This window comes from Seriola aureovittata, chromosome 4 (assembly GCF_021018895.1).
Source record: "Seriola aureovittata isolate HTS-2021-v1 ecotype China chromosome 4, ASM2101889v1, whole genome shotgun sequence".
Lineage (NCBI taxonomy): Eukaryota > Metazoa > Chordata > Actinopteri > Carangiformes > Carangidae > Seriola > Seriola aureovittata.
Window position 1 is genome coordinate 8,839,388 of NC_079367.1, and position 25,103 is coordinate 8,864,490.

Genomic DNA, 25,103 nt, shown 5'->3' on the forward strand with positions numbered 1-25,103 from the left:
CACTTCAGTCCAGCCAGCGGCCAATGCGCGTACCCACATGCGCATGCGTGTCTGCGTTGAGAGAAAAAGGGAACGCGCTGTAACAGTCAGAAAGCGAAGCTGCCTCAGGACTTGATGCCATTCACACCAACACTACCCTGTGCTCTGCGTGTACGCTTTTTTTTTGTTTTCGCTACATGGTTCAGGCTTGTGAACTTTAAGGTTGTCATTACACTACTGCTTTTATTCTGTGCCTGCTCGCCTCGGACAGAACCGAATTTGTCGTTTTCCCACGCAGTGAATGTCACCAAAAGCAACGTGAACTTGGCTGAAACATCATTGTACAGTACAACAGGCTCGTTCCACGGATTAAACCTCATCTGTCCGGCAGCACTGCTGGTAAGTAAGACTGTTAAAACCGCTTTGGAGTTAACAGAGCAGCCTGTGTGCACGAGGAGTTTTGTACATGCTTGCAGGTAGGCATAAAACAACACTGATCAGTTGCAGCCTAACTGGCCTCACTGGATCACAAGATGCCAAATTTAATTTGGCTTGCACGAGTCTTGATCTGAACATGCGTATCAGTGTGATACTTTGATATTTTTTTTCTTTTTCATTTCGTTTGGTTGGAAGGAATAGGAATAAAAAGACTAGACAGAGATGGAAAAGACTCATGTTTGTGAAGGATAATGATATATAGACTATTCCTCACTTTATTAAACCACAGACAGTTATTATGTTTCCTGTCATCAGTGGTATTGAATGTAACTTGAAGTGTAATTTAAGTTACAGTCTGGCAGTAAACCATGGTCTCTTGGTTTTAAAAGCCATTTCTCAGCAACTCTTATAATCAGGGAATGGCACACAGGGGGATATATTTGGCCAGTGCTGATATTTTGGGGCTGAGGGGGCTGGCTTGGCACTGTTGCATTGTTATCATTAGTAACATGTCAAGGAACAAGATTTATTTATATTTATTTTTAATTTATTATTTTTTTAATTTCTTGCTTGCTTATTGCTGCAAACCCAGCTGTGTTTTTTTTTCACTCGCTAAAACACTGCTTCATACTACTTTAAATTATTATTGTCTTTATTAGTAGCCCTTGATGTTGCATTTCATGAGGCACTGTAATATTATTTTTACATGGCAACTTGAAGCTCACTGACCATGTTTTGCCCTGTGCAGTATTGATTCTGCTGTGAGGCATGTCCTTGAATCAGTCAATCAGTCACAATCTGGGTGAAAAATGTCATATCTGTGTGGATCATGCCGTCTGAACATTCATTGTAGGCAAATTCAGCTAAACTTGTAGATTGATCTGTGAACATTATACTAGTCAGTGAAAATCTTTTCATCTAAGAGATCTAAGAGACATTAACCTGAAGAAGACCTGAGACTGCCTCAAAGGAAAAGATAAATTGCAATCAATAAATAAATAAATACAATTCCTGAGCCCTCAGCCCAGTAAATGATTTCTTATTTGATGATATCCTTGTTCCTATCTGGCCCTGTGCCCATGGTCTTCACAGCTGGAACAGGACAGAGTACATATGCAGCGTAGAAAAGCATATCTTGGTAGTAATTGTCTGAAGTGTGTCTGGAGGCAGGACTTCTGGGTAATTAGCAGCATTGACATATGTCATCACAGCATATGGTGCAGAAATTCAGCTGAATTCATACTGTCCTGAGTGGGCACAGAAGTTTTGACTCCTGATGTTTCAAAAGGTTTATTTTATACAGTCACTTGGGAGACTATTTATTGATTACTGATCAGTTACATCATTACATTTCCCTTATGGATTCATAAAGTCTTGTTTGTGTGGGTACTGTTGAATTTTAGTTTGGTTGGCACAATTCTTGACTATAAATGTATGTCAGATAGATAGATAGATAGATGGATAGATGGATAGATAGATAGATAGATACATAGATAGATAGATGGATAAACAGATATTGAATTTATCTCTTTAGATCTCAGACTATTGTATTCAGTCACTGTAGCAGCAGCTACATAAGAGAGGATGTTTTATCCACAGATGTTGCATTTAATGAGGCTTAGAGATATTTAGCTCATGGCAACTTGCAGCAAATCAGCTAAAACACCATGATATGCCCTCTGCAGTAATGACTCACTTCTGCTTGAATGAATCAACATGGCCTGAAAAACATGATGAACACACATCTGCCCTCAAAACATCCAGGCAAATGTAATCATACTCGTGGTGCACTGGTGTGTCCAGTGAAAGCCCATAGGCCCTTGAGTCCTTGAGCAGGGTTTTCAGAGATGTATCGAATTAAAACGATATACTTGTTGGGCTTAGTGAAATGTACCCCAACGAGAGGACAGAATTTGCAAAGTGAAATGACAAGGGCCACTAACAAGGCCCTCCAAAGCATTACCTAACCTCAAGATTTTGTAGAAGGGTCCTTTGTGAAAAATTAATTTAAATAACTAATTTACGTTTATAATGTGTGCACTTGGCATACATGTAGTCTTTTTAATGCCGAAGAATGGCTGTTCAGTTTCTCATCTCCATTTATGTTGGGTTCCCAGGTTGAATAAGAATCAAAAAAGACTCAAACGTGTTTTTTGACATTAAACAGTAACAGTAACAGAAGCTTCTGCTTTAGATAAATTCCATTAAATACAGAATTTATTTCATTATTATTTTATTAATTTTCACATCTCATGTTTTGGACCTTTTATCGCACACTAAAACACTAAAAGACAAATGATTCTTGCTGTTAGAGCACCCGCCCTCCAGAGGGAATCTAGTCACTTACTTCTTTATACAAGCCTCTTACTTAGAAACCATGTTAACAAGGAAAGTTAGATTCTTCTTTATCATATATTTATAGTAGAGTGCAGCCATAGGCGTTTTTCTCACTGCACCTTGTCAATGTGATGAGATGCCTTCTTCCTTGTTCTTGTGTTGCAGACATGATGCAATCCAAATTTAGTGTTCAACATTTGAAAACCGATTGCATCACAGTGGCGCGACTAGGCGGTCCCATTTTAAAGGTTCCTTCAAATGTGGCCAAGAAATGTGGCGCACTTTTCCTATGATACAAAGCCTCCAACTGGTGGATCCTTTGTGGCCCAAACTATCCCAAGATTCATTGCGCACCAGTAATGAAAATAATATGGCAGCAAACAATGTAAGTATTGATTTTCAGCTAAGTTGAACAGCTAGAGATACAACTTTTAAATTACCAAGGGCCTTAAAAAGTTATGTGTTGTCAAGGTTGCAAGGCAACAGGAGCAGCACTTTGTGACACAACTGTAAGGTTGCGTACGCCTGGTGATACAAAGTGCAAATCCTCTGTATGCCAGAATGTCTCATTTTGGTTCGGCCTTTGTGGTCTATGACAAAAACAAAGGCCACACCTTCGTAGACTGCGTCCTCCGAAGGATACGGCCCCTGAATAGTGAAACAAGTGTGTGATTAATTCCAGAAATTACATTTCCAAAGAAATGTAATCTTGGTTTAGTATGTTAGTGTGGCAACAATCTATGATGTCCATCTGGAAACTGATCTTTCTCTTCCATAGACCTGAACTGAAGAATTAAGAGCAGATTCATTTCTAAATGAGTCATTAAGACAAACCTACTGAGTCACTAAAGACTATGAATATACACTTAGTTTTACAGCCATAAAACTACAGGGAAAAGGTTACAGATTATACTCTTATTGAAATACCAAATTGATCCCATGTCAGTTTTTATTTTAAATGTTATTTATTTCATCTAATTTCTCCAGTGTAATATCTACCATATTTGCAAATATCTCAAAACATATAATGAGACCCACAATTCATTTGATTTTAACATCAAGAAGAGTACCGTGTCGCTATCTCTATAAACACCTGACTGCTAAAAGAACATATGCTGCTGGTTTAGAAAAGCTTGACTCTGAAAGATGTTGGAAGATGTAATTTGGTGTGTCGACATGTAGTCTTGCAAACAAGCAAACCATTTTTTCTATAGCCTTGATGGAGTACAAGGAGATGGATGTTGTGAAACATGATTGTTTCCCTATTTTCCATGGCAATCATCTGTCTTGAGCAATGGGACAGCCCTGATTCTATACTCCAAATATTATAATACAGTATAATCATCATTTGGTTGACTTTTTATGTCCGTATAGAAATACTGTAAATTGTAGTTGTGACGCAAATGAACATTACAAACTTTTCTGAAATTCAAAACTCCAATGGACATCTGAACACATTTCCAAACAAGAAAGAAGAAACAAGCAAAGACATACAGTATTTCAATAGCATAATGAATGGATGACAGAGAGCACAGGATGGGTGGAGAACAAGAAACAGCATCAGTTATGAGGCAATTATAATGAGTCTGATGTACCCCCAGATTCTTAGACACAACCTATCAAGTTCCAAATGTGTTCATTCAAACTGTATGTCATTTAATACTATTGATAATATAAGAGTGGACATTGCTAACAATGTATTTTCTATACAGGTGATTTGTTAATGTTTAGGTCAGAGTGGTAGAAGCTTGACTTTTCACCCATTTATCCATTTGTTTTTAGCTATCTAACTATATTTGTTGCTTTTAGCTGTCTAATTCAACCATACACTACTTAGCTATGTGTTAACTTTTTATCCATTATTTTTAGCTAATTTATCCCAGCTGATAGTTTCAACTGTTTCTTCATTATGTTAAGTATTTGAACTTTTTTATTATTGCTTTTAGCTACCTACTATTATTTCAACCATTTACCCATACATTTCACTTTTCTCTTTTTCTTTCCTTTTCCATTTTCATAATTATTTAAGCTGAAATTCAACCATTTACCTACTCTTAGCCAACTATGACAAGCATTTATGCAACTATTTGAACTGTAATTGATTACTTTTACCTATCTACTACTACTACTACTTCTACTAGCCAGTACTGAATAGCCTATATGTTTAGCTAACTGTTTTCCTGCTCGCTTGCTAACTACACCAAGTACAGTGGCAACACATAATGTTCAGGTGTTAACTGAGTCAATATGTTTTCATTAATCAAGTCATTTTTATTTAATTAAGTGAGCATTTCCATGTACCCACTGGCAACTGTAGAAGTACCCCTGGGGATACAAGTACTCCTTGTTTGGAATCACTGTTAGAGCATGCATGGTTTGTGTCTATGGAATTGTTTAGAGATATAAAAGCTTTCAGAGTGGAAAACTAATGCGTGGAAAACTTCTGAAATCTCTGAATGTGGAAATTGACAAAGAGGATACTGGAGAAAAAAACCACATCCCAGAACCAAAATTGCCCTCACCATGACCGCCACAGAAAACCCTGCAGGGAATCTCCACGTCTCATCTAATGTACATTCTACATAATTGTGGCTTCCTTGAAGGTGCCTTTTCACATGAACATGCTTTTAGGAACCAAAAATGGTTGATAATAGACTGCAATTTCTTTGAAAGCTTTTCCTCATAAAAGCGGTCAAAATGTTACAAATGGGCACTAGATTTAGCTCTTCTGACTGGATTAAATTCTGGGATTATATGTTTTAGAGGTGATTTTCTATTGTGAGCATAAAGCACATGTGATTTTTCTTTGTCTGTGGTTGAGAGAAATCAGCTGGTAGGTGAAAGAGATTTAGAGAAGGTCATTTCCATTCAGAATCAAACCAATAAATCTCCTAATAAATCTGTTTGACCTTGTATTCTGTGTTCAGAGATTATTTACGGTGCAATGACATGTTGTCATGGTGGCGTTGGTGTGTGTGTGTGTCATGATATATTCCCACAATAACTCAAAATGAATACAAACTTCATACACTGATCTGTAATGATGATCTGTGATATTGATTATTGTGAATCATCAATTCACAATCATCTGGAACCTACTATGACACAATAATACCTTAAATACAGAGCTCATATTAATACTTCCCAAATGTGTTGACATAAATATGTATCTGTAATAATTAGGTTAATTATTGACAGCATTTGTGTAAGTTTCTGTTAGTGCTAGTTACCGACAGTATTAGCCCTCTCCACCATCACCTTCCATAAGAATTCAGAAGTATGGAGCTTTAAATAGTAAATTACTGACAACACTTTCCCATGGAGTGCTTTTGCCGGAATTGCTTCCAGTGTGCTATTCCGTGGTAGCTGCCTGACTCATCTTTAATCACTACAGTGTGTGACTAAGCTCTTTAAGTGGTCTCTCTGCATTTCTTTCATGATCCACGCTTAGACCTGCAGCAGTGTTTTAGGAACATCTGTGGTCAAGGACACTTCTTACAGTATTAAAATCTTACTCTGCTGTTACTCCATTGGTCCCTCACATCTTGAAGACTTTTGCCAGTGTCACTTAGCTGGACAGCATGCCTCATGGTATTGCACAGTGCAGTGCCTGACCCTCCCCCTGCTCTCCCAGCCAAACCTCCCTCCCCTCTGTTCCCCACAAACTGTATCACACACAGTCAGCCATTGTGCTGCTCTGCTCTTATGTTGCCTGTGGTGTCTGTGAGGAGGTCCTGTGCTTTCTGTGTCTTCTGTGCTTCACACTCCTGGGAGCAACAGTATGTCCAGCTGTTGTTGCTCTCTCAATTATGCCCCTAAAGTGAAAGGGTGTTGATGGGAATATAGAGCTACAGTATATGCTGGGCTGGATCTAATGATCATCTTAGTAACTGATTAAGTTATTTAGTCTACAAAATGATAGAATTCAAGGCAGTATAGCATCTTATATTTGTTTTTTTTTATAACCAACAGTCTAAAATCATTTTATGGTGATGTAAAACTGGGAACTGAACATCTTAGGACCAGCTGGGGTGTGGCAAAATTGTTTCATCTTTTGCCAGTTAATGAATCTATAAAATCATATCGGTGTGGGCTGTAGCATATGCTATTAAATGAAGACCGGAACATGACTGGCCCGAATCCAAGACAATATCTGAAGAAGGCATTTTTGTATTTTTATGTATTTTGATAATGCATCTGTAGTCGTGCTTCATTCATCCCAGAATCCTCATTACAAAATGTGTTTCCTTTATACAAAACTCTGCCTTGCATGTTTCCTGGCTATGAATGACATTCTGGTCAGAGCTGCACTTTTATTTTATTTCCCTTATTAAGTGCAGAGAGGAGTAGAAAAAAAAAGACTAATAAGTCCACTGTGCAGATATTCTCCAGTTGTCTTCCTTTGTACAGTGTGATTATTTGTTGTTTTCACTGCAGGGAGAAGCTCAGACCCATTACATCAGAACCACTGAGAACACAGTCTTTTGAAATGAAAGAGGGAAAAGGTAAGGTGACTTCACTGCTCTCTGTGAATCTCAGTTGTCCTCAGTTATTTTGTGAAAACGTGGGCACCAGTTTGTTATATTTAAGCATGTGTTAATCATGATGTTTTTCATTATTGCTTATTCTGTGTTTTTGCAGTGATGGATTGTTTAGTCTGTAAAATGTCAAAAAAACAGTGAAAATGCCCATAAAACTTTCCAAAGCCAACTTGTCTCAAACCCAAAGATATTCATTTCACAGTGACATTAATCTGAGTGTATATATAGAGAATACATTTTCTGAGTGCTGGGACTTGTTGTTGCCACTGCTGCTAAATGAAGAGAGAATATCTGTCCTTTGCCGTGTTTGAACTCAGAACGTCCTGATTATGTGGCAACAGTGTTAACCACTGAGCTGCTAGAGGCCACCCTGAAAATCACATGTAAAATTCACAAAGTTAGGAGTTGTAATTGCTGAAAAAGCCTTTAGCTTTGTCTGGACGAGTTATAGGCATAACAGAATATTGCTTGGTCGGATCATGTTACAATTAAAGAGGAATCTGCAAGTTTAAGAAAAGGGAATTTAAGGAGGAACTAGGTCATCTCTCTTTGTGTGAATGAAAAAGAGGAACACGTATATGCATGCAACATGTACACAATGGTTTAGAAAGGTTCTGTCCTCACTCACAATGGCAGTAAATGGAAACTTGACTATCAAACTCAAACATGGCAATCAACAAGCCAGAAAGCTACAAGTCCAACTCCACTTATCAGAATACTGTACTACTAAGAAAATTGCCACCAGGATGGATTGATTTTTTTTGATTGATTTGCTCATGCAAGTGGTGGGATCGAACCCTGAACCTTTTGACACGGATGCAGATCCTCACGCAGGGAATAGTGCTAAACACTGAGCCTTGCAGGTATTTCACTAATGTATAGCACAAGTTCACATTTTCTGGATGTGAAAATACTCTATTTTGCGAAAGCTAACAGAACAACAGAGGGAAGTGAAAAAAGATCATACCGATTGTATCATAAAAGAACACAAGATTAATCTGAAGTTGATTCCTTCCCCCATTGTTTAGTGCTTTTGTCATTTCCCAAACGATAACATATCCGGCTCAGGGTGAAGGATGAGGCAGCAGTGTCATCTCATATTTTATGCTGTGAAATGACTATTATGTTTTGCAGGGAGGGGCTTGAGCGTGGAGTAAAATCCGCAGAGCATCCCTGCGGTGGTGTTAATCGATCCTGCGGTTTCCGCTCCTTGCCTGTCTCCAAGTTTGGGGCGTGCATGATTTGGTAGTAGATTTACAGCAGTATTACATTACTGCACTTCTTAAAATAGATATTCAGCTTTGCACTCTGTCAGTGTGGTATTGATTTTCAGTGATGTGTTGCTTCTGAAGGAGTGTCAAGCATGTTCACCACAACCATTGCTTGTATGGTTGGCTCTGGCCTACAAATCATGAATCAGGAAGATTATGCAGTAGATAATATGTGCATTGTGCATTAAACAGTCAGTTGTGCGTCGCGTCAAATGCCTTTTTAATCTGATCTAAGCTGTAATCTGAACTCTCCATGGAACTCTCCACAGTGGAGTCAAGCACACATTGTAGAAGCTGATGTGATGCTGTTTGATTGCATATACTGTATCCTTCAATTCAGCGACCAAGTGTCAGTCTAGCATGATCCTCTTAAACTGATCGTCCTTCATCTGTTGCACTTCCCTCTCCCCCTCTCCCCCCTTTCTCTCTTTTTTTTTTTTTTTTACCTTGGTGTCTCTCTCCTCTTTTCTGTTCACATTCTGGTTTTTAGTTTTTTGCATCGTTTTGTTTCTCTGCCACTCCCATTTCCTTCAACTTTTTCTGAGCCTGAGCCCAGGTGGGGCTGGGATGTTTTACTATGACTAAATTAATCGCTGCATATTTCATTCAGTCAGAGTTGTTTCCCTTTTCAAATAATCTTCTCAGAAGAGGGAGGATGCTGTTAATTCAAATGAGGTGATAATTCTTACTTTCTCTTCTTCTCTTCTGTACTCAACACCAGGATAACCTCATGCACTGTAAAGACATGAGAGGACCAAGGTGCACGTGAAGATGTCCCAGAACGCAACTAAAAGTAAGCTCTTCTGTTGACATCTGTGCACAATGTTTTTTTGTCAGAAGGATTTGTTCTGATTTGCTGTGGGCATAAAGAAGACAGAGTGCAGAATACTTGAATATAGACTCTTTTCAGTCCTGTCATCACTGTGAGGTTGCCAGGCAACCAGCAGAGACTCCACAAATTCACTGTTCCCAGCCAAAAAGAAAAAAAAATTCTTGAACACAACCTCCTATAAATCCACAACTTGATGTTTTTTTGCACTTTGGTTTTTGTATTGATTAAACAACTGGATGTAACATGTTAACTTTGTTATCTTTGGACTGAGCAAGGCCAGCTGTTTTCCTGCTGTTCCCTGTCTTTGTGCTAAGCTAAGCTAATAGGCTACAAGCTGCAGTTTGTGTGATATCAATTTTCTTATGTTACTCTCAAACAGAAAGCAAATAGTTTCTTTCCCAAAATGTCCTTTTACTTAACCATCATTATTACGCTCCCTGTCCCACTGTTGCCAGACAGGTTGAAGAGAAGCTTATAATATTTCATCATACATTTCTGAATTCACTGAGGTGCCTGTGCTCTATATAGAGATCTGTTAAAATTCAGAAGCAATGAATGAGAAAAAATAGAGAAGGGGATAATCTAATGATGACAGGGAAACATTTCCTAGCTTTGAACAACTGAGCAGGGGTTTTTCAAAGCTTAGTGTCATAGGTATCTTGACTAATTTCACTGGTTTTTGAAAAAGAACATTTTTATTCAATAGGTCATATGTTAATTTGGGAGTTTCACTCCCAATGAGTTTCACAGGCTGCTTCCTGTGTATCTGTGCTATTCGTTTTAAATTGGAAAGCCATTTCTATGCATTTCAGTTTCATTTTTCTGAACCCATTTTGGGATTGATACCGTACCTGTGGTGAATAGAGCACCATATTTTTTCTAAAGCCTTTTTTTTTATCATTGATGAGAAGTACACATCATTTATGAAAGCTTTGAATTTCATTTGAAGGTGTTGAGACAGCATGTGTTGTATGTGAAATTTGATGGTCATGTTTTTTCATTCTTGGATATTTGCCTCTGTTTTGTCTTTGTTGACTCCAGCATGGTGCCTTAGGCTTGTTCCAGTTCTTTTCTTCATCTCCTTTGTCACATACTACTGTTCCGATGCCATACTTCAGAGGTAATTACGCACACACACACAGGCTCAACTGTTTCTTTCTTTATTCTTTCTGTCTCCATTGCTCCGGTATTGAGGTCACATAATTACAGAAATGCCCATTTCTGGTAAAAAAAAAAAAAAAAGTAAGCTCATGAGGTCTGTGTAGTGCTGAGTCACTAAAAAAAGTTAAGAAGACATACCACATTTTGATCATGCAGTGGTCTGAGCTGATGGTCAATTTAGGCCCTCACACATGCCCAATCTTGCACTTTTTGAGTGTTCTGGACCCAGTTCCTGGCACGCGGTGATTTTATGGATTCAGCAGTAGTTCTCATGCCAGTTGTGGTGATTGTCTGTCTTTCAGCTATGGAAGCACCAGCAAGCCTCTGAACAGTAGCAAAACTCTGTGTGGTGGCTGGCTAACCCAGAAGAAGTGGGAGAGCCTTAACTTTAAGTGAGTAATGGCATGTCTGTGTTTTTTTTAAAACACAAACTGGATGGAGTGGATGGCTTATTAAGGGAGGAAGGTATGCCAACATTTTTATTTGAACATAAGGTCTTTACCAGTCATGGAGGAAAAGCAAAGCTTAGTGAGAAAGAACAGGACTTTATTATAAAAAATATTTTTCCGTCTAAATCATTACATTAAATTTCAGTAACTCAAGTGGAATGTCTTGATGGAACGGGTGAAAAGAACAGTTAATATAAAACCAAGGTTGGCTAAGAAAAAGAATGAGCGCTTGATAAAGTTGCGTTGGTCCTTCTCAGGTTCTGCATTTTTAAGTAATCATTGTTCCATGAGCGCCCTCTCATTTATTTTCTTTTGCTCTATTATCAGTTTATTCAGCTGTATATTTACTGGTCTTTTTGTGGACTTTGTTCAGTTATCAAATAGTGATATGGTCTCAATCTGTGATTTGTCCCAACCTCCTCCAAGGTCCCAGCAGACCTTCCACTGCCTGCACTTTAACCTTTGAAACAGTCAAGATTCATAATCCCTGTGTTTACCCCTGTAAGAGAACATGATTTGCATTAGGCTGCCGGCAATCACGGTGACATTTCTCTAATTAAACCCCTCCCCGGAGATTTATCCTGATCTCCTGCGGAGAGCTAGCTGGCACACGAGGGCAATAAATGTCTGAGAGACTCACTGTCAAAGACAGCAGGTCATAAACAGCTGGAGTGTGAGGCCAGCAGACACAGAAAAGCAATTGTTTCCCATATTACAACTTGCCACATTTGTCTCACTCCATGGACTCTGTGAATGTTATTGTTTTCTTTTCCCTCTCCTCAGCACAGAAATGCCAACAGAGGATTTTAATGAGGGAAATTTCTATTGAATGACATCATGTAAATGGCTGGTTTGCTTATAATGAGTGTGGTTTACCTGCTTAATAGATACCAGAACATTTGGGGAAGTTAAGGCATCAGTCAAGCATCAAGCAAGTTTTCCATGTGCCAATATGAACACTGTACTGTTTGGCAGCACAATTCGTATTGTCCATTGTGTGGTTTGATAGTTATTATAGCCAAAAAATAAAATAAGTAGTGTTCTTCATCCTCGCTGGCTTATGCCTCATTCATGTCCTCCCCTCCTCTCTCAGCCACAAACCCTTCTGCAATATAATGTATCTACAGAGTGAAGCCGTGTGCACCGCAGTATTATGTTGTAATGCCTGGTCTAACATTCATCATGCAGCATTAGCAGACGGACACAGCTCTTTCTGAAACTGGAGGATTTCTTCTGGCGGGAGCATCTGTCAGCGCTGGAATTACCTTATGGCATTAAGGGCAGCGGTATGTTGACTTTACATTATCCTCTGCTCTCTCTGCGCAGGTCACTCAGGACATGTCTCACATCCTTTTTATGAAAGTGTATGTTTTTTGTTTCTTTTCATATTGTATATTCACACATTTCCAGTCTTGAATAGGCGTCATGTAGACATGTGGATGTTAACAACAGCTTTAACGTCACTGTAGATCTTAATACCCACTTGTACTAAACAATATTTTAGACAATATTATATTGTAATATTTTTATATTACGTTTAATTATCATATTATTATATTATATTATATGACAATGGAATCAGAGATGTTCTGTCATAAAGGTTTTGATAAGAAAATCGCACATTTTAAATGTGGGTTTTGATCATGTATCCATTTGTAATCAGGATGATGAATTACATTCATGACTCGTGGGAAAATTTAAGTCCTCAGTCTTTTATACGAGTTTCACTACTGTATTCAAAATTTTTAAACGTCAATGCTTTTTCAGCTGCTCCATTTCTTGCTTTCCCTCCCAGAGCTGGTGCTACTGAAAGTTCTCGCTGTAACTGCAAATTATCAGGTGCCAGCCAACATTGAAAAGTAAGTGTGAGCACATTTTGGCACAAAACACTAAAGCTCAACGTTCTATTGCTGTATTCAACGTTTCTTTTTTTCTTTTTTTACATTTATTGGCCATTGTTGTCTTTGATTTTATTTTACTTCCATTGTGCAGAACAATAATTAGCGTACTGCTCCAGCTGTGGTTCACATTTTATTTTTAGTCCTAGATTACGTCTTTGCTGTTGTTATGGGTACTTGGGTGAAGCCACATAACTATTACTCATAACAGTCAAGAAAGGACGATCAGATGTTACCGCTTTAGTAATGAAAGAGGTGTCAGTCATGTCTCGAGAGAAGGTGGCATTTTGTTTCTAATTTTTGAAACCATTAAAACAGTTACCTCAAGACCTCACTGTTAAAAAGAAAAAAGTTGAGAAAAGCACAAACCAGTACAATTAGTCAGTTAAGTTCTGAAAGTGATAATTAAACAATTTAAACTTTAAGCAGACAAACGTATCTAATTGCACTGAGTTCATGATAAAAGAAAAGTTTATTTACCATAACTTATTATGTGATTTTACATAGAAAATAGTTTTTCCTGCGCTCTTGTACTAAAGAGCACGAGTCAACAGAACTTTCTCACTTTGTAATAAATCACAGATAAAGATTCTGAGTTTATTTAAATAAGACACCAGCTTCATTTGTTGGCACAATTTCGAATTGTACTTGAAACGCTGACAATTGAAGTTTATAAGGCCGAAAAACCTGTATTAATTTATGCCAAAGAATATAAATTGCAGTTTTTACAGTTTTGTGGGAGAAATAAACATAAATGTGCCACATTTCAAGTGTGTGTGTGTGTGTGTGTGATCGTGTGTATGTGTGTATGTTTGTGTGTTTGATTGTGTGTGTGTGTGTGTGTGTGTGTGTGTGTGATTCTGTGTGTGTGTGTGTGTGTGTGTGTGTGTGTGTGTGTGTGTGGTGTTTCTCCACAGGCTTGAATGTAGAACCTGTGTAGTCATAGGCAATGGTTTTGCCATTAAAAACAGCTCCTTGGGAAGCATCATCAACAAATACGACGTGGTCATTCGGTAAGCAAGGATAACACCACATAAAAGTATTTTATTAGTGCAATCACATTTACTCATTCTTTTTACTATTTGATTCATTGCACAGAGGAAAGAAGAATAAAAGAGGGTAAGAATGAATTTTTGGGGGGGACTGTGTATTTTCATATTTTACAAAAGTGACGCTCAAAATAATAACAGTAAACCACAGATCTCTGCATAACCACTTTCATGTTTGAGGATAGTTGGGACTGAGAGATTAGAAACAGATGGATCCTTGCAAGATGACCTTAAAAAGGGAATGTGTTCGTTTTCCCCCACAACTTAAAGCAGGATATAAATTCAATGATAGATACAGTATCCGACTGTGTGACTGCTTGACCCTGACATAGAGCCGTCCGGTCAGCAATTAGCAAACTTTTGGGTCAAATCAAGTTCTTTATAGGAGGAAAGAAAGTGTTTAGTTTACTCAAGGACAAAGGCACTGTCAGGCATCTGACTTTAGAGCCTTGGAATGAACACATGCATTCTGAGTTTTTATAAGCCTCTTTCAAACAGGCAGAATTTGGCCTGGCCACAATGCATTTTTATCCCCCTCATCATCCCCCTGTCCTACTCCTCCTCCCTCACATCTCTCCTTCTCTTCTCAGAAGCTAATCGTTCCCTGGCCATGTGGCGTGAGGTTATTGACATTCAGAATTCAATACATGCCTGAGAGTTTGACGTCACAAAGCTGGTTCATATGCTGGTGTCATATACGCCGCTAAAGCCTGTTGAGAGTTAAGTTTCCAAAGTGCGGACTAATCGCTTAACCAAACAACGTCTCTGCTACTGTGTTAATTCTTTGGTCAAGGAATGAGTTATGATGTGGTTGTTTGAAGAATTTGTTAAAAGGAACAAGCAAGGAGGTTTTTTCACAATGAAGCATATATCGATTTTTAAGCCCTGAACAGTCATACACATCTCATATTTGCAGACAACTTTCTTTTTCTACAACTTTCTACAACTTTAAGGCATGTTTTTATCAGGTAAACCCCTGACATCAACAGGCCTACTGGACGTCATAATCCACATGCCAATACTTAATACATGTTTGGCATTAACACAACTGTGCGTGCCTCACAGAAATAGAACAAACATTAACTGATGAAACAGCAGCTTTTATGAATCAGAGCCACGTGGGTGTGGGAATCCAGTCACAGTGACTGGAAAACTTTAGGACTTAAATTGTTAAATGAGAAATTAGAATCATGCTACAGATAAAACGATAAATGTTTGTTCTCACGGCACATGAACGGATTGCTGGTTGGCTAACCAAACAGCTAGCTCTGTTGGCTGGTACATCCCTATGCTGTTTGCTACAATAGCTAAGAGCTGAAGTTCTGATGACACGTGCAAGTGTCTGTAAAACATGTTCCTGGGATTAACTTTCCATATTCTAAAGCTAATCTGCATTCACTCGTTCTAAAAACTGAAACCTTCATGATGTCAACAAAGTTAAACAATGATTTCTTTATTAGCATACAAAAAAACTACAGCTTCCATGAAGACTAACTGGCCTGGCAGTGTCGGTACTTATATATACATATATTCTAAATCTCTTTTAGAGCTATTTTTCCAACATTTTTTATCTGTAATCGCTGCTGTCTAAAAGTTTCTACACATTTAAACATGTCTTAACTAGCTGCTGCCCTTCACTTTGTCCATGACCCTCATCTTCTGACTGCGGAAATTCTGTTCTTTAAAGGCCACCACAAACAAAAATATTGAATATAGATATAATTAGACTTAGCATGTGAAACATACTGTAACTGTTGATTAAGGCTCTGTTCCAAGGCTGGATTTTCACATTGTTCCAAATGTCAGTGGGATTTTGAATGAGCTAAAACGGGACCTGAAAGTTCTGGTGTTATTCTGTCTATGTGTACACTTTTCATCTGACTCGGGGATAAGTATTATTATAAGTAAACAATTTACAAAAGACATTTTTTGTAAAGTTTTAGTTTACAAAGTTCACCATCATCAAAACACAAAATGATCTTGTGGAAGAGAGTTTTCTTCTCTCCAGTAGAGTTCAGAGACTTGTAGACTCAATGCCAAAGCGCATTGAAGCTGTTCTGGCAGAAGGTCGGGGCCAACACTTAACACTAAGACACTTCTATGTTGGTTTTTTCCTTTAATTTGTCACTGTTGTTTAGCTGGAGACAAATTTCCTGAATCTCCATCAAGTTCAAAGCTACGGCGCATTAGCCAGAAAAGACAAAATTATGAGAAGACACAGGTTTATTTGTTTTCTTATAATGCTCAACAATGTTTGAAAGGTTGGGATGTCATTATATGAAGAAGAAAATCATACAATTTTTCCTTAATAAAAACAATCTTGAAACTTCTTGTCCGTGAATGTAGTGTCATGTCCCTGACTCAGGTTGAATAATGCCCCAGTGAAAGGCTATGAAGAGGATGTGGGGAACAAGACCACCATGAGGTTCTTCTACCCCGAATCGGCCTCCTACAACCCTGGACTGCAAAACGAGCCTGGCACGCTCATGGTCCTCGTGCCTTTCAAACAGCAAGATCTGCGGTGGCTCAAAGAAATCCTTTATAATGAGAAGAGGGTACAGTATATGTGTGAGAATGCTCTCTCCCTCTCTCACACACACACACACACACAAAACACACACACACAAACACATGCTCGCCATATCTTTTTGTCTCACTTTCTTTCTTTCCCTCGCATAAACACACTCCTTTTAGCTTCTTTTCCAGCCCTCACTAGTCATCCATATCAGGAACAAACACTTAAAAGGTTCAACTTCAGTGATGCCACTGCCCTTTAGAGTTAAATGTAGTTTCCATTGCAGGCATCCTTCACTCTGTTGCTCGGGGCACCTCCGGGCTCCTCCTGCTAAGAGTTGCAGGGTCATTACCCCCTAATTTGCACATTGATTTAGTTGCTTCAAGACATGAGGGAGTCATAGGTTCAATTGCATCTCTATTTGTGTAAATTAAGTCAGTGTGCGAACTGTGTTTCTGCTCCCTTTAAGTGCACAACATCCTGCCTCTTATCTTTCTCTATTGTTTTTCTGCACTTCAGGTCAGGAAAGGCTTCTGGAAGCCCCCTCCCCAAATCTGGTTGGGTGATGTCAGTAAAATCAGAGTGCTGGACCCCCACTTTCTGCACCAGACTGCAGATAGACTGCTCCGGATCCCCCTGCACCCCAAGAGTAGACAGGTGAGAGATTGCTTCCATGTCACTGTTTTGTGAATAACGGATCTGCCTGCAGTTGCAGGAGTTTTGGTTCAGGTCTAAACTAATTTCTTTCCCTGCCCTTAATCAAACCAATCAAATCTCTTAACTCACTCAGTCTAAAACTGGTGATCTATAACTGTGATGGTGAGGCTTCTTCTCTGTTCCAGCTCATTAACATTGAACATTTCTGGCATCCGCGACTACAATTTTCCCACTAGAACCTTCTCTCTTGTTTGTTCCCTTTCTCACATACCTCCCTTTTTTCTCCTTTTTGCCCTTCACTGCTTCCCACATGAATGTTAACAAGGCTAGATGGAGCATCCACTGATTAGCCACAGCTCTTCAAGTGATACGTCTTGAGCGCTGTGATAAACAGTTTACTGGAAGAGCCATTTTTCTTGAAATGTAGCCGGGTCAATAGCGATTTTGTGGATCCAATTACTGCGAAACATGATGAAGATTAGCTTCTGCTTGGCATTCTGGCATCTCATTACAAGATAAGCTCCTTGTGTCTTCTAGGCTGCACAGTGAATCCCTGGAAAATAATTGGCTTTTGAAGGAAAGCCAAAATATTGTATGAATTTGAACCAGACACCCTGTTTTTAGAATAAGGACAGTTCCCAGTGTTCTTTCTCTGCAAAGCTGATTATTGCTGTTTTCAGGGAAACGTTTTTTTCACTATTGCAAGGTTTAGTTGATCTTGTGCGAGCATGCTTTGTGACTTTTGGCACAAGACAAAGACAAGATAACCTCATCAAAACGCAACAAACTGTAAGTGGAAACATAACCGTAAACTAACACACAAAACTTAATTGAAGAACAGTGATTGCGCAACGAGAAAACATGACACGTTACAATTTTTCTGCAGTGTATCATTGATGTGTTTTTGTTTCACAAATTGGACCACGACTTACCTCGTTGGCTGAGGCACTAGGATTTTGAAAAACCATGGGACTTGACTTGGACCATTACTCATGTAGAATGAAGTTTTTATTGGCTCATTGCATCCCATCTGCCAAGTGGGGCTTGTTGTTGTGTGTGTTTGGTGGGGATCGTCTCTGACTGGCGTGGGCCTGAGCCAAGTTTTGTTTTGGTTCTGCTTGTTCCCCTCTCCTGAGCCCTTTTTGTCAAAGAGTGACGGGGGTGTTACCCTTTTGGACTGCAGTACAAACACAACTGGCTGGTGCGTCAGAAGAGTGAGCAGTGGGACGGCAGTGATCCTACAGGCCACCAGCAGGCTTGCCCGACAGGAGCTCTGCGCCATCTGCACAGACTGTAAGGTCGGTGGGGAGAGGAAGGTGGGCAGGAGGGGGAGGAGGAAGATGCAGGGATGATGTGTCGGAGAGGACTGGGGCCGACAGGAAGTTATATTTTGGTTGCTTTAACAGAATTAAGACACTGCTGCAAATATATATATTTCTTTCTCAAACCATACACACTTAACACAATAGGAAACCTAGATTTCCTTCACCATCCTCATGCTATCTCATCCTTTCCTCCTTTCTATCTGTGGGTATTCCTCATCCACCAAATACCAGCAGGTGTCCTGACTGTAGCAGATCACTCTGTACATACCACTCCCTTCCTTTGCTAAGGGACACCCTCAACACATGCAATGCACAAACTTTCCTTTCCCTTCAGTCTGAACATGAGACTATTGCAGTTCACCCAAACACAGGCTTGTGTTGAGCTCTTGCAAGGTATGGCTTGCTGTGGTGACAGTATGCAACATCCCCCCCCAACCGCCCGCCCGCCCACCTCTCACCAAGGCTCCACGGGCCTGCATCCAAACTATGCGCCGGGCTGCTGCAGAGCTCTGGTGTTCGCCCGTGTGCTGGCGACCACATGAGGCTAATACACACAGAATGTCAGCTGTGTCCCATTGCGGGGTGCTTATCAGTTTCTGAATTGCAGAGGAAAAAAAAGACAGTCATGCTCAGTACAATAAGAAGTCAAATCGATCTGTATGAATGTTTGAGAAAGGAAAGAGGCTGTGTTTCAGTTTCCTATCAAGGCCTATCGTGGTGTAACTGTGTAACTCTGTATAACTGCACCTCTCTGGCCAAACCTTTAGGCACTGGGCTTTGATAAAGGTCTTCTAGGCTAAAAGCTTGGCCTAATATAGGCAATTTGCATAAAACTGGAGACCAGCACTAGACAGATACATGTGCATGATGTGCAAACACCACCTTAAGCACAGTGTGCACAAGCTCATAAACACACAATAACCCAATGTGTATAAATTAATTTTCAAAAAAGACAGACCGGATCTGAGGGAGAACTGAGCACAGTAAGACCTGAGCGAAAGATAATTAGAACAGCGGCAAACTGCAGCAGCACAATGTATTATCAATGAAACTGCTGCGGCAGAAAAGAGCAGCTGCGGCGGAAAAGAGCAGCAATATAATTATAATATTAATATTAGACTTGTCTTTATACTTTAAAGACGAATCTATATAAATAACTGGGAAAGTCCTTTTTCTACATCCTGCACCAGATTCTGGTACATCATTCAACTTTGAAAAATGTTATTTTTACTCTTTTCCAGACCTGTCTGACACTTCAGTAACCTCTGCTCAAATGCAAACACACCAACAAATAGGCTAAATAAATATGTTGAATAAATACAATTAATTGAAAAATTAAAACGAAATAAAAAGAATGAGAATGTGAAATTCACACGGTCAAAGAGAAGAAGTATCTGTTTGCTGTGGAGAGCTTGCTGGTCTGTCATCTGGCTACAGACACCTTTTTGTAGCAGTACTTTGCAATGGGTAGTTTCTAAAATCAATAAGGCATCATTAGAATATAAATAATATATAGATACATAATTGTATCAAAAGCTTAAGTCAACTGACAAAGTTTTGGTAAAAATCAATGGTTTTATGCAATCAATAAACCCTATCTTGAGGAAATAAAAGAATAAGCCCCTGTAAACACTTTTACATGCACTGGTGATAAACTGGACAGTAAAAGTGTCTTAACCTACACGGGATGGAAATGGAACAAATGGAAACCTTTAGAGGAAAGAGATAAGAAAAGGCTGTTGGGAACAGGTACAGCATTTTGAAAGGGGATGGAAAGGGAGTTTCTTCTATCTCCAGGTCATGTGGAAGTGATTCTCCTTCTTGCCTCCTTGAACATAGATAATTTCTGACAGTCATATGGGAAATGGCAAAGAACACTGGGAAATCTCTGCGCACAGTAAAAGCCCGCCAGGGACAACATAACACACATGTTGCAACTCATTAAATCTCACATCGGTTTCATTTCTTGTTTTTCAAGATGTCAGTAGGGTGAAATGATGTCGATGTTTTTTTCCTTCTGTTTTCTGGAAAGGCAGATTACAAAGTGACAAACAAGAAAACAGCAGAAAGATGAATTTTAGCACAATTTATTTTATGTAGAGCCATTTGGGAAACAGGCAGAGTGGGACGGCAACAAAGATCCCCCACTGGACTTTTGTCCATTGTCCACTTTCCTTTATATCTCTTTATAGCTCTTATCTTTACTTGTCTCTACGGGAACATATCAAGTGATTATGAATATTCACGCCCCCTCTTACACTTTGTACATTCTTTTAACAACACTGAATTCACCTGACACACTCAGAAGTCATCACTGCTTTTTGAGAATATCAGAAATTGAATAGAGAAGATGTTTGAATGAGGAAGACAAAGTCACAATCCGGATGTGCGGACCTCTCCACATCAACCCGAGGCAGCATCTGGGGCTCAACCTGCTGACGGTGGTTTGTTTTCAACTGTGTCATGAAAGAAATTTTCTGCTGATCAGGGATGGACATTTTTACTATGTAGCAAATGCAGCATCACACTGGGCTTTATTCCTGGATCAAGCAACAATGAATCAGGGTCAGCTGAATTTATCATTGTGTTCAGGACATAAACTTTCAGGAGCAGGGCTGTGAATAGATTTGAAAACAGTGACAGGTGCCTTAAGACCAATTTTATTGCTTATAGGTTGCCAGCTAAGAGGTTTCGTTTGGGTGTGCCTGTGCACTCAGTCTATTCTGACAGTAAGTTATTCAAATAGTTATGACAGGAAGCGAGAGGGGACAGATAGATGGAGCAACATTCGGACCGGATTTGAACTAGTTATATTGCAGTTTGTGGTTAGCAACTGAAACCCCCTTGGTCTCAAGATATTTTTAGATTACACATACAGGGCAATGTATTTACTATAGAAAATAAAAGCTGCACGCATACAGAAAATGACTGTAATTGAGTAGACGCCCATGAATAAAACCATCTAGACCCTCATGTATTCAGTCTTTTGATAAGGAGAGGGCTTGTTAACGGCATCAAATGCAGTAGTGAGGTGTTTTATTTTTTTCATTCATTTATTTATTTTTTTAATGGCATCCATCCTCAGATAGAGCTGTGTCAGTGAGCACTTTGCTTCTGTGCCAAGAGCTCTCTTAAATTTTTCAAAAATAGAATCTGAAGACATATTTTCGCTAAAGGGGAACCAATTTCTCAAGTATTTTGACCAAAAACCTCAAGTGGGAAATTGGCCTGAAGTTGTTGAGTGTTACTGGCATCAGGAGTGCTTTTCTTCAGCAGAGGCTGCACTAAGTATGTGAGTACGCTGCTGCAAAACACCCAGTCTGCAGGGTGAGACTTGCTAATGCCTCGGATAGTATGTGCATAGGAAGTTGTAGTTCTTTTGTTTTGCCAAATCTCATATAAAGTACGATGTTTTATATAACATAACCTTGATTAGGCATGTGCCTATAATAAGTGCAGTCAACCTGTGTGGGAACAAGGGGGAGGCTTTTGTTGTCAAGAACTGTAACCATGACACAAAGTGCTGCTGAGATTATTAGATTGCATTCTGCACGTGGAAAGGATTGAGTTGACCAACTGCACGCTAAAGTTTCTCTTGCCCTGTGCTACCATCTGGTGGTGAAATGAGAGGCTGCAGTTTTTGCATTCTTGAAGGGAAAAAACTCAACCCCCCATTCTTTCTGCCAGGGTGTCTTTTTGGATTCTACCACTAGAATGTCACAAATGTTCACACCATACACGCAGGGGCTTTAGAATGAGTGCAGTGGGCTGTCATTAAGTTTTGTTTGTTCCAGAAGCCAGTGCATCCTACCACGGGTATCCTCGCTGTGGTTGTCGCTCTCAACTACTGTGATGTGGTCCACATTGCTGGTTTTGGATACCCTAACTCAAAGAGCCAAAGGCAACCTATCCATTACTATGGGTATGACACCATGAGGTCCATGAAGGTGGGTAGCGGTCATCTATAATCTGTGGTAATACACATGCTTTCAACTCTTAAAATACTGATGCAGCTCCTCTCTCTCTCTGTTGCAGAATTCTTACCATGACCTCAATCATGAAGCTGACGCCTTAAAACGACTGGAAGATTCAGGAGCTATTATGTACCTGCACCCACATTTATGATACACACTTTTTTTCCTGTTTGATTGAATCCAAAAACAAAGATTGTACACCAAATTGTATCTGAATTGGGTTTGGCTCCTCTGATCCAAATCGGATCTTAAATGTGCCTTCTGTAGCGGGATACAAGACATTTTTCTGTCAAGGTTTTGAGTGTCACAGATTTAGCACTTAAGAACATTTATCTCCCTGGCACCTTATATTCTGTAGAGCTGCTTTTTTAAAATAGATTTCCTGTGATTTATCAAGTGCAATGGTTTTTGGTAGCATGGCTCAGCATTTTACATACATTTTGAAGGTTTGTAACCATTATGGGTAAACTTTCTATTAATGGGGTGACCCAGGTGTTGGTTTAATCTAATCTATCTAATTTAGGTCTGATAACATTGGCTCTTCAATAATTCCAGTGCTTTGATGTTGTTTTTAGGGCCATGTGATGGTTTGCCATAATGTAGGACTCAAGCATTTCAGATCTACAGCTCAGCATGGGGTACATTTCATGCGTATCAGTAAGCTGTAAAACTAATCAGTATCATGGTTTGAGATTTGTTTTTCATTTTAAAAAGTAAGATGTAGTCTTTTTTTTAAAAGTATGTTTTACAGGATAAAAAGAGGTGTTTTAGAATCTCTGGGGATTTTTTAATAAACTTTCAATATACATTTTAGTTGAAATGAAATGAAAATGAACAGATCAAACCCGATTCACACAGTAAGGTGGATTGCATTCAGCTTACTTTTAGATTTTGTCAGACTGGAAATACACATTGTATTTTTTACAGTTAGATTAGATTATAATTGCTGTTTAATTTATTAAATTTTTTTTCCAGAAACAAACAACTGGAATTTTTTTTTATTGTAAAGAATGAAATACATTTTTAATTAAAAGAAAATCAAACTGAATTTCATTTGATTCTCATTAACCATCCATACAGTGCAATTCATATTTGTCAACAACTCATTCATGTTCACATGAATTATTGAACAGGCTCATGAATCTGCTGTATGGGAATCACTGCACTTTAATGAGATGACCTGAGTGAACCTGCATCGAGCTGTTGTTTGTTTGGCATACAAGAGTATAACATCACTGTTCGCCACTAGATGGCAGGCAGCCTCTGTTACATGCATATTATACAGTAGGTATTCTACTGCACTGCACATGGTGCAGTCATGCAGCAGCCCATCTTGAAGTGCCGGGGGGTGGGGTGGGGGGGGGTGGTAACAGAAAAACTAGCACTAGCACATGTGCTAGGGAACACACGTACAGTATGAACATCTGGAAGACCAGAAATTTTCACAATGCTGATAATTGAGAATGACTAACACACATTTGCCACCAGCGACAGATGTTAATGATGATTTCCAGTTTCTGTACACACGGCCCTCTATTAGTGTTGACATGAATAGAGTTGTGCCCTTGGCACTTAAAAACTAGGCTTACTCATTCGGCGGTACAACATCAGCTATGACAGGGTCCAGTTCATCTGCTGAGATCAGAGTGACAGGAGACATTTGTTGTGCTTTCAGTCCTATTTATTACAGTAAATGCTGCATTGCTCATACAACACCAAGTACTACAAGTAATAATAATAATAATAATAATACTAACAACACTTTACTAATTATACCATATTTCTGATATTCTGGTGTGAATATATTCAAGTATAATGTCAAGTGCAGATCGGTATCTTTTGAGTGATGTATACCTTGCCATCAAGGTGAGGCTTTTGTACTATAACTAAGTTCCACTTTGCTCGTGTATGCTTTTATACCAGCAGAACTCATGAAGGGATGTTTTTAATGCCATACACTAATTCTGCTCTGATACATTTGCTCAGCTGTATGTTCCATTTTGCCTAAATCTGTGTATTTTGCCTGGGTTTTGTTGATACGTAGGATCAATCCTATATTTGCAGCAGGGTACAGACCATAATCATACGCCTACCCTCTTATTCAGTTCACTACAATTGTCAATTGATGGTGCTAACTGATTTTTCTTGCCACTGAAAGCCAATCTGACAGCAAACAAAACGTCCTTTTCAGTCCATTTAAAGCTCATCATTTCAGTTTCTGAGAGCCGCCCATTATGTGTGGAGGGGATATTGTCTGTTAGTGTAAAACCATCCTTTTTCAACCCCTCCTCAGGCATTCAAACATGTTTGAAAAAAAAAAAAGCATGCAAGCATGAGTTTCACGTTCATTCACATCCACATGAATACACACCAACTGTATGAGCTTATGCTTCCACTCAGATGTACAAACATTTACCTTCATATTGCTGCAAAATATGTAACCAGTCATTTTTTTAAATTAAATTATCTGGACTGTTGATATGCATTCGTTTTCCCAACAATACAAGGGAAGTTTCGAAAAGTAGCCCCTGTCATGTCACGCTTGATGGTCTGTGTTCACTTCCCTTGTGGGAACACAACAGGGAGTTACATAATTGAACAGGATTTGTGTGAATCTGCGGGCTGTTTATATGACAACTGAAAATCAGGTCAGACTTTTCTGGAGAAACTATTGCAC

The 25,103-nt window shown here is 39.1% G+C and overlaps 1 protein-coding gene across 3 annotated transcripts; it reads left to right on the forward strand.

The window, feature by feature from the left end:
* Positions 1-24,903, forward strand: st3gal4 (ST3 beta-galactoside alpha-2,3-sialyltransferase 4). Of its 3 annotated transcripts, XM_056374613.1 has the most exons (14): positions 50-150; positions 278-378; positions 7,192-7,259; positions 9,288-9,359; positions 10,440-10,518; positions 10,862-10,951; positions 12,197-12,294; positions 12,804-12,867; positions 13,824-13,919; positions 14,005-14,025; positions 16,321-16,510; positions 16,990-17,127; positions 22,250-22,399; positions 22,488-24,903. In XM_056374613.1, the coding sequence occupies exons 4-14, from the start codon at positions 9,338-9,340 to the stop codon at positions 22,575-22,577; spliced, it is 1,038 nt and encodes a 345-aa protein (XP_056230588.1). In that variant the 5' UTR covers positions 50-150; positions 278-378; positions 7,192-7,259; positions 9,288-9,337; the 3' UTR covers positions 22,578-24,903. The 3 variants fall into 3 exon arrangements, with proteins under 3 accessions (XP_056230590.1, XP_056230589.1, XP_056230588.1); XM_056374615.1 differs by lacking the exon at positions 10,862-10,951 and having other exon boundaries at positions 1-378; XM_056374614.1 differs by lacking the exon at positions 14,005-14,025 and having other exon boundaries at positions 9-378.
* The last annotated feature ends 200 nt before the right edge of the window (positions 24,904-25,103 follow it).

Excerpts from the sequence above, each read along its gene's own strand:
- st3gal4 (XM_056374613.1), top strand. The coding sequence starts at position 9,338 with ATGTCCCAGAACGCAACTAAAA. Across the intron at positions 12,868-13,823 it reads GTGCCAGCCAACATTGAAAA|GCTTGAATGTAGAACCTGTG; the intron begins GTAAGTGTGAGC and ends GTTTCTCCACAG. Across the intron at positions 13,920-14,004 it reads AAATACGACGTGGTCATTCG|AGGAAAGAAGAATAAAAGAG; the intron begins GTAAGCAAGGAT and ends TTCATTGCACAG.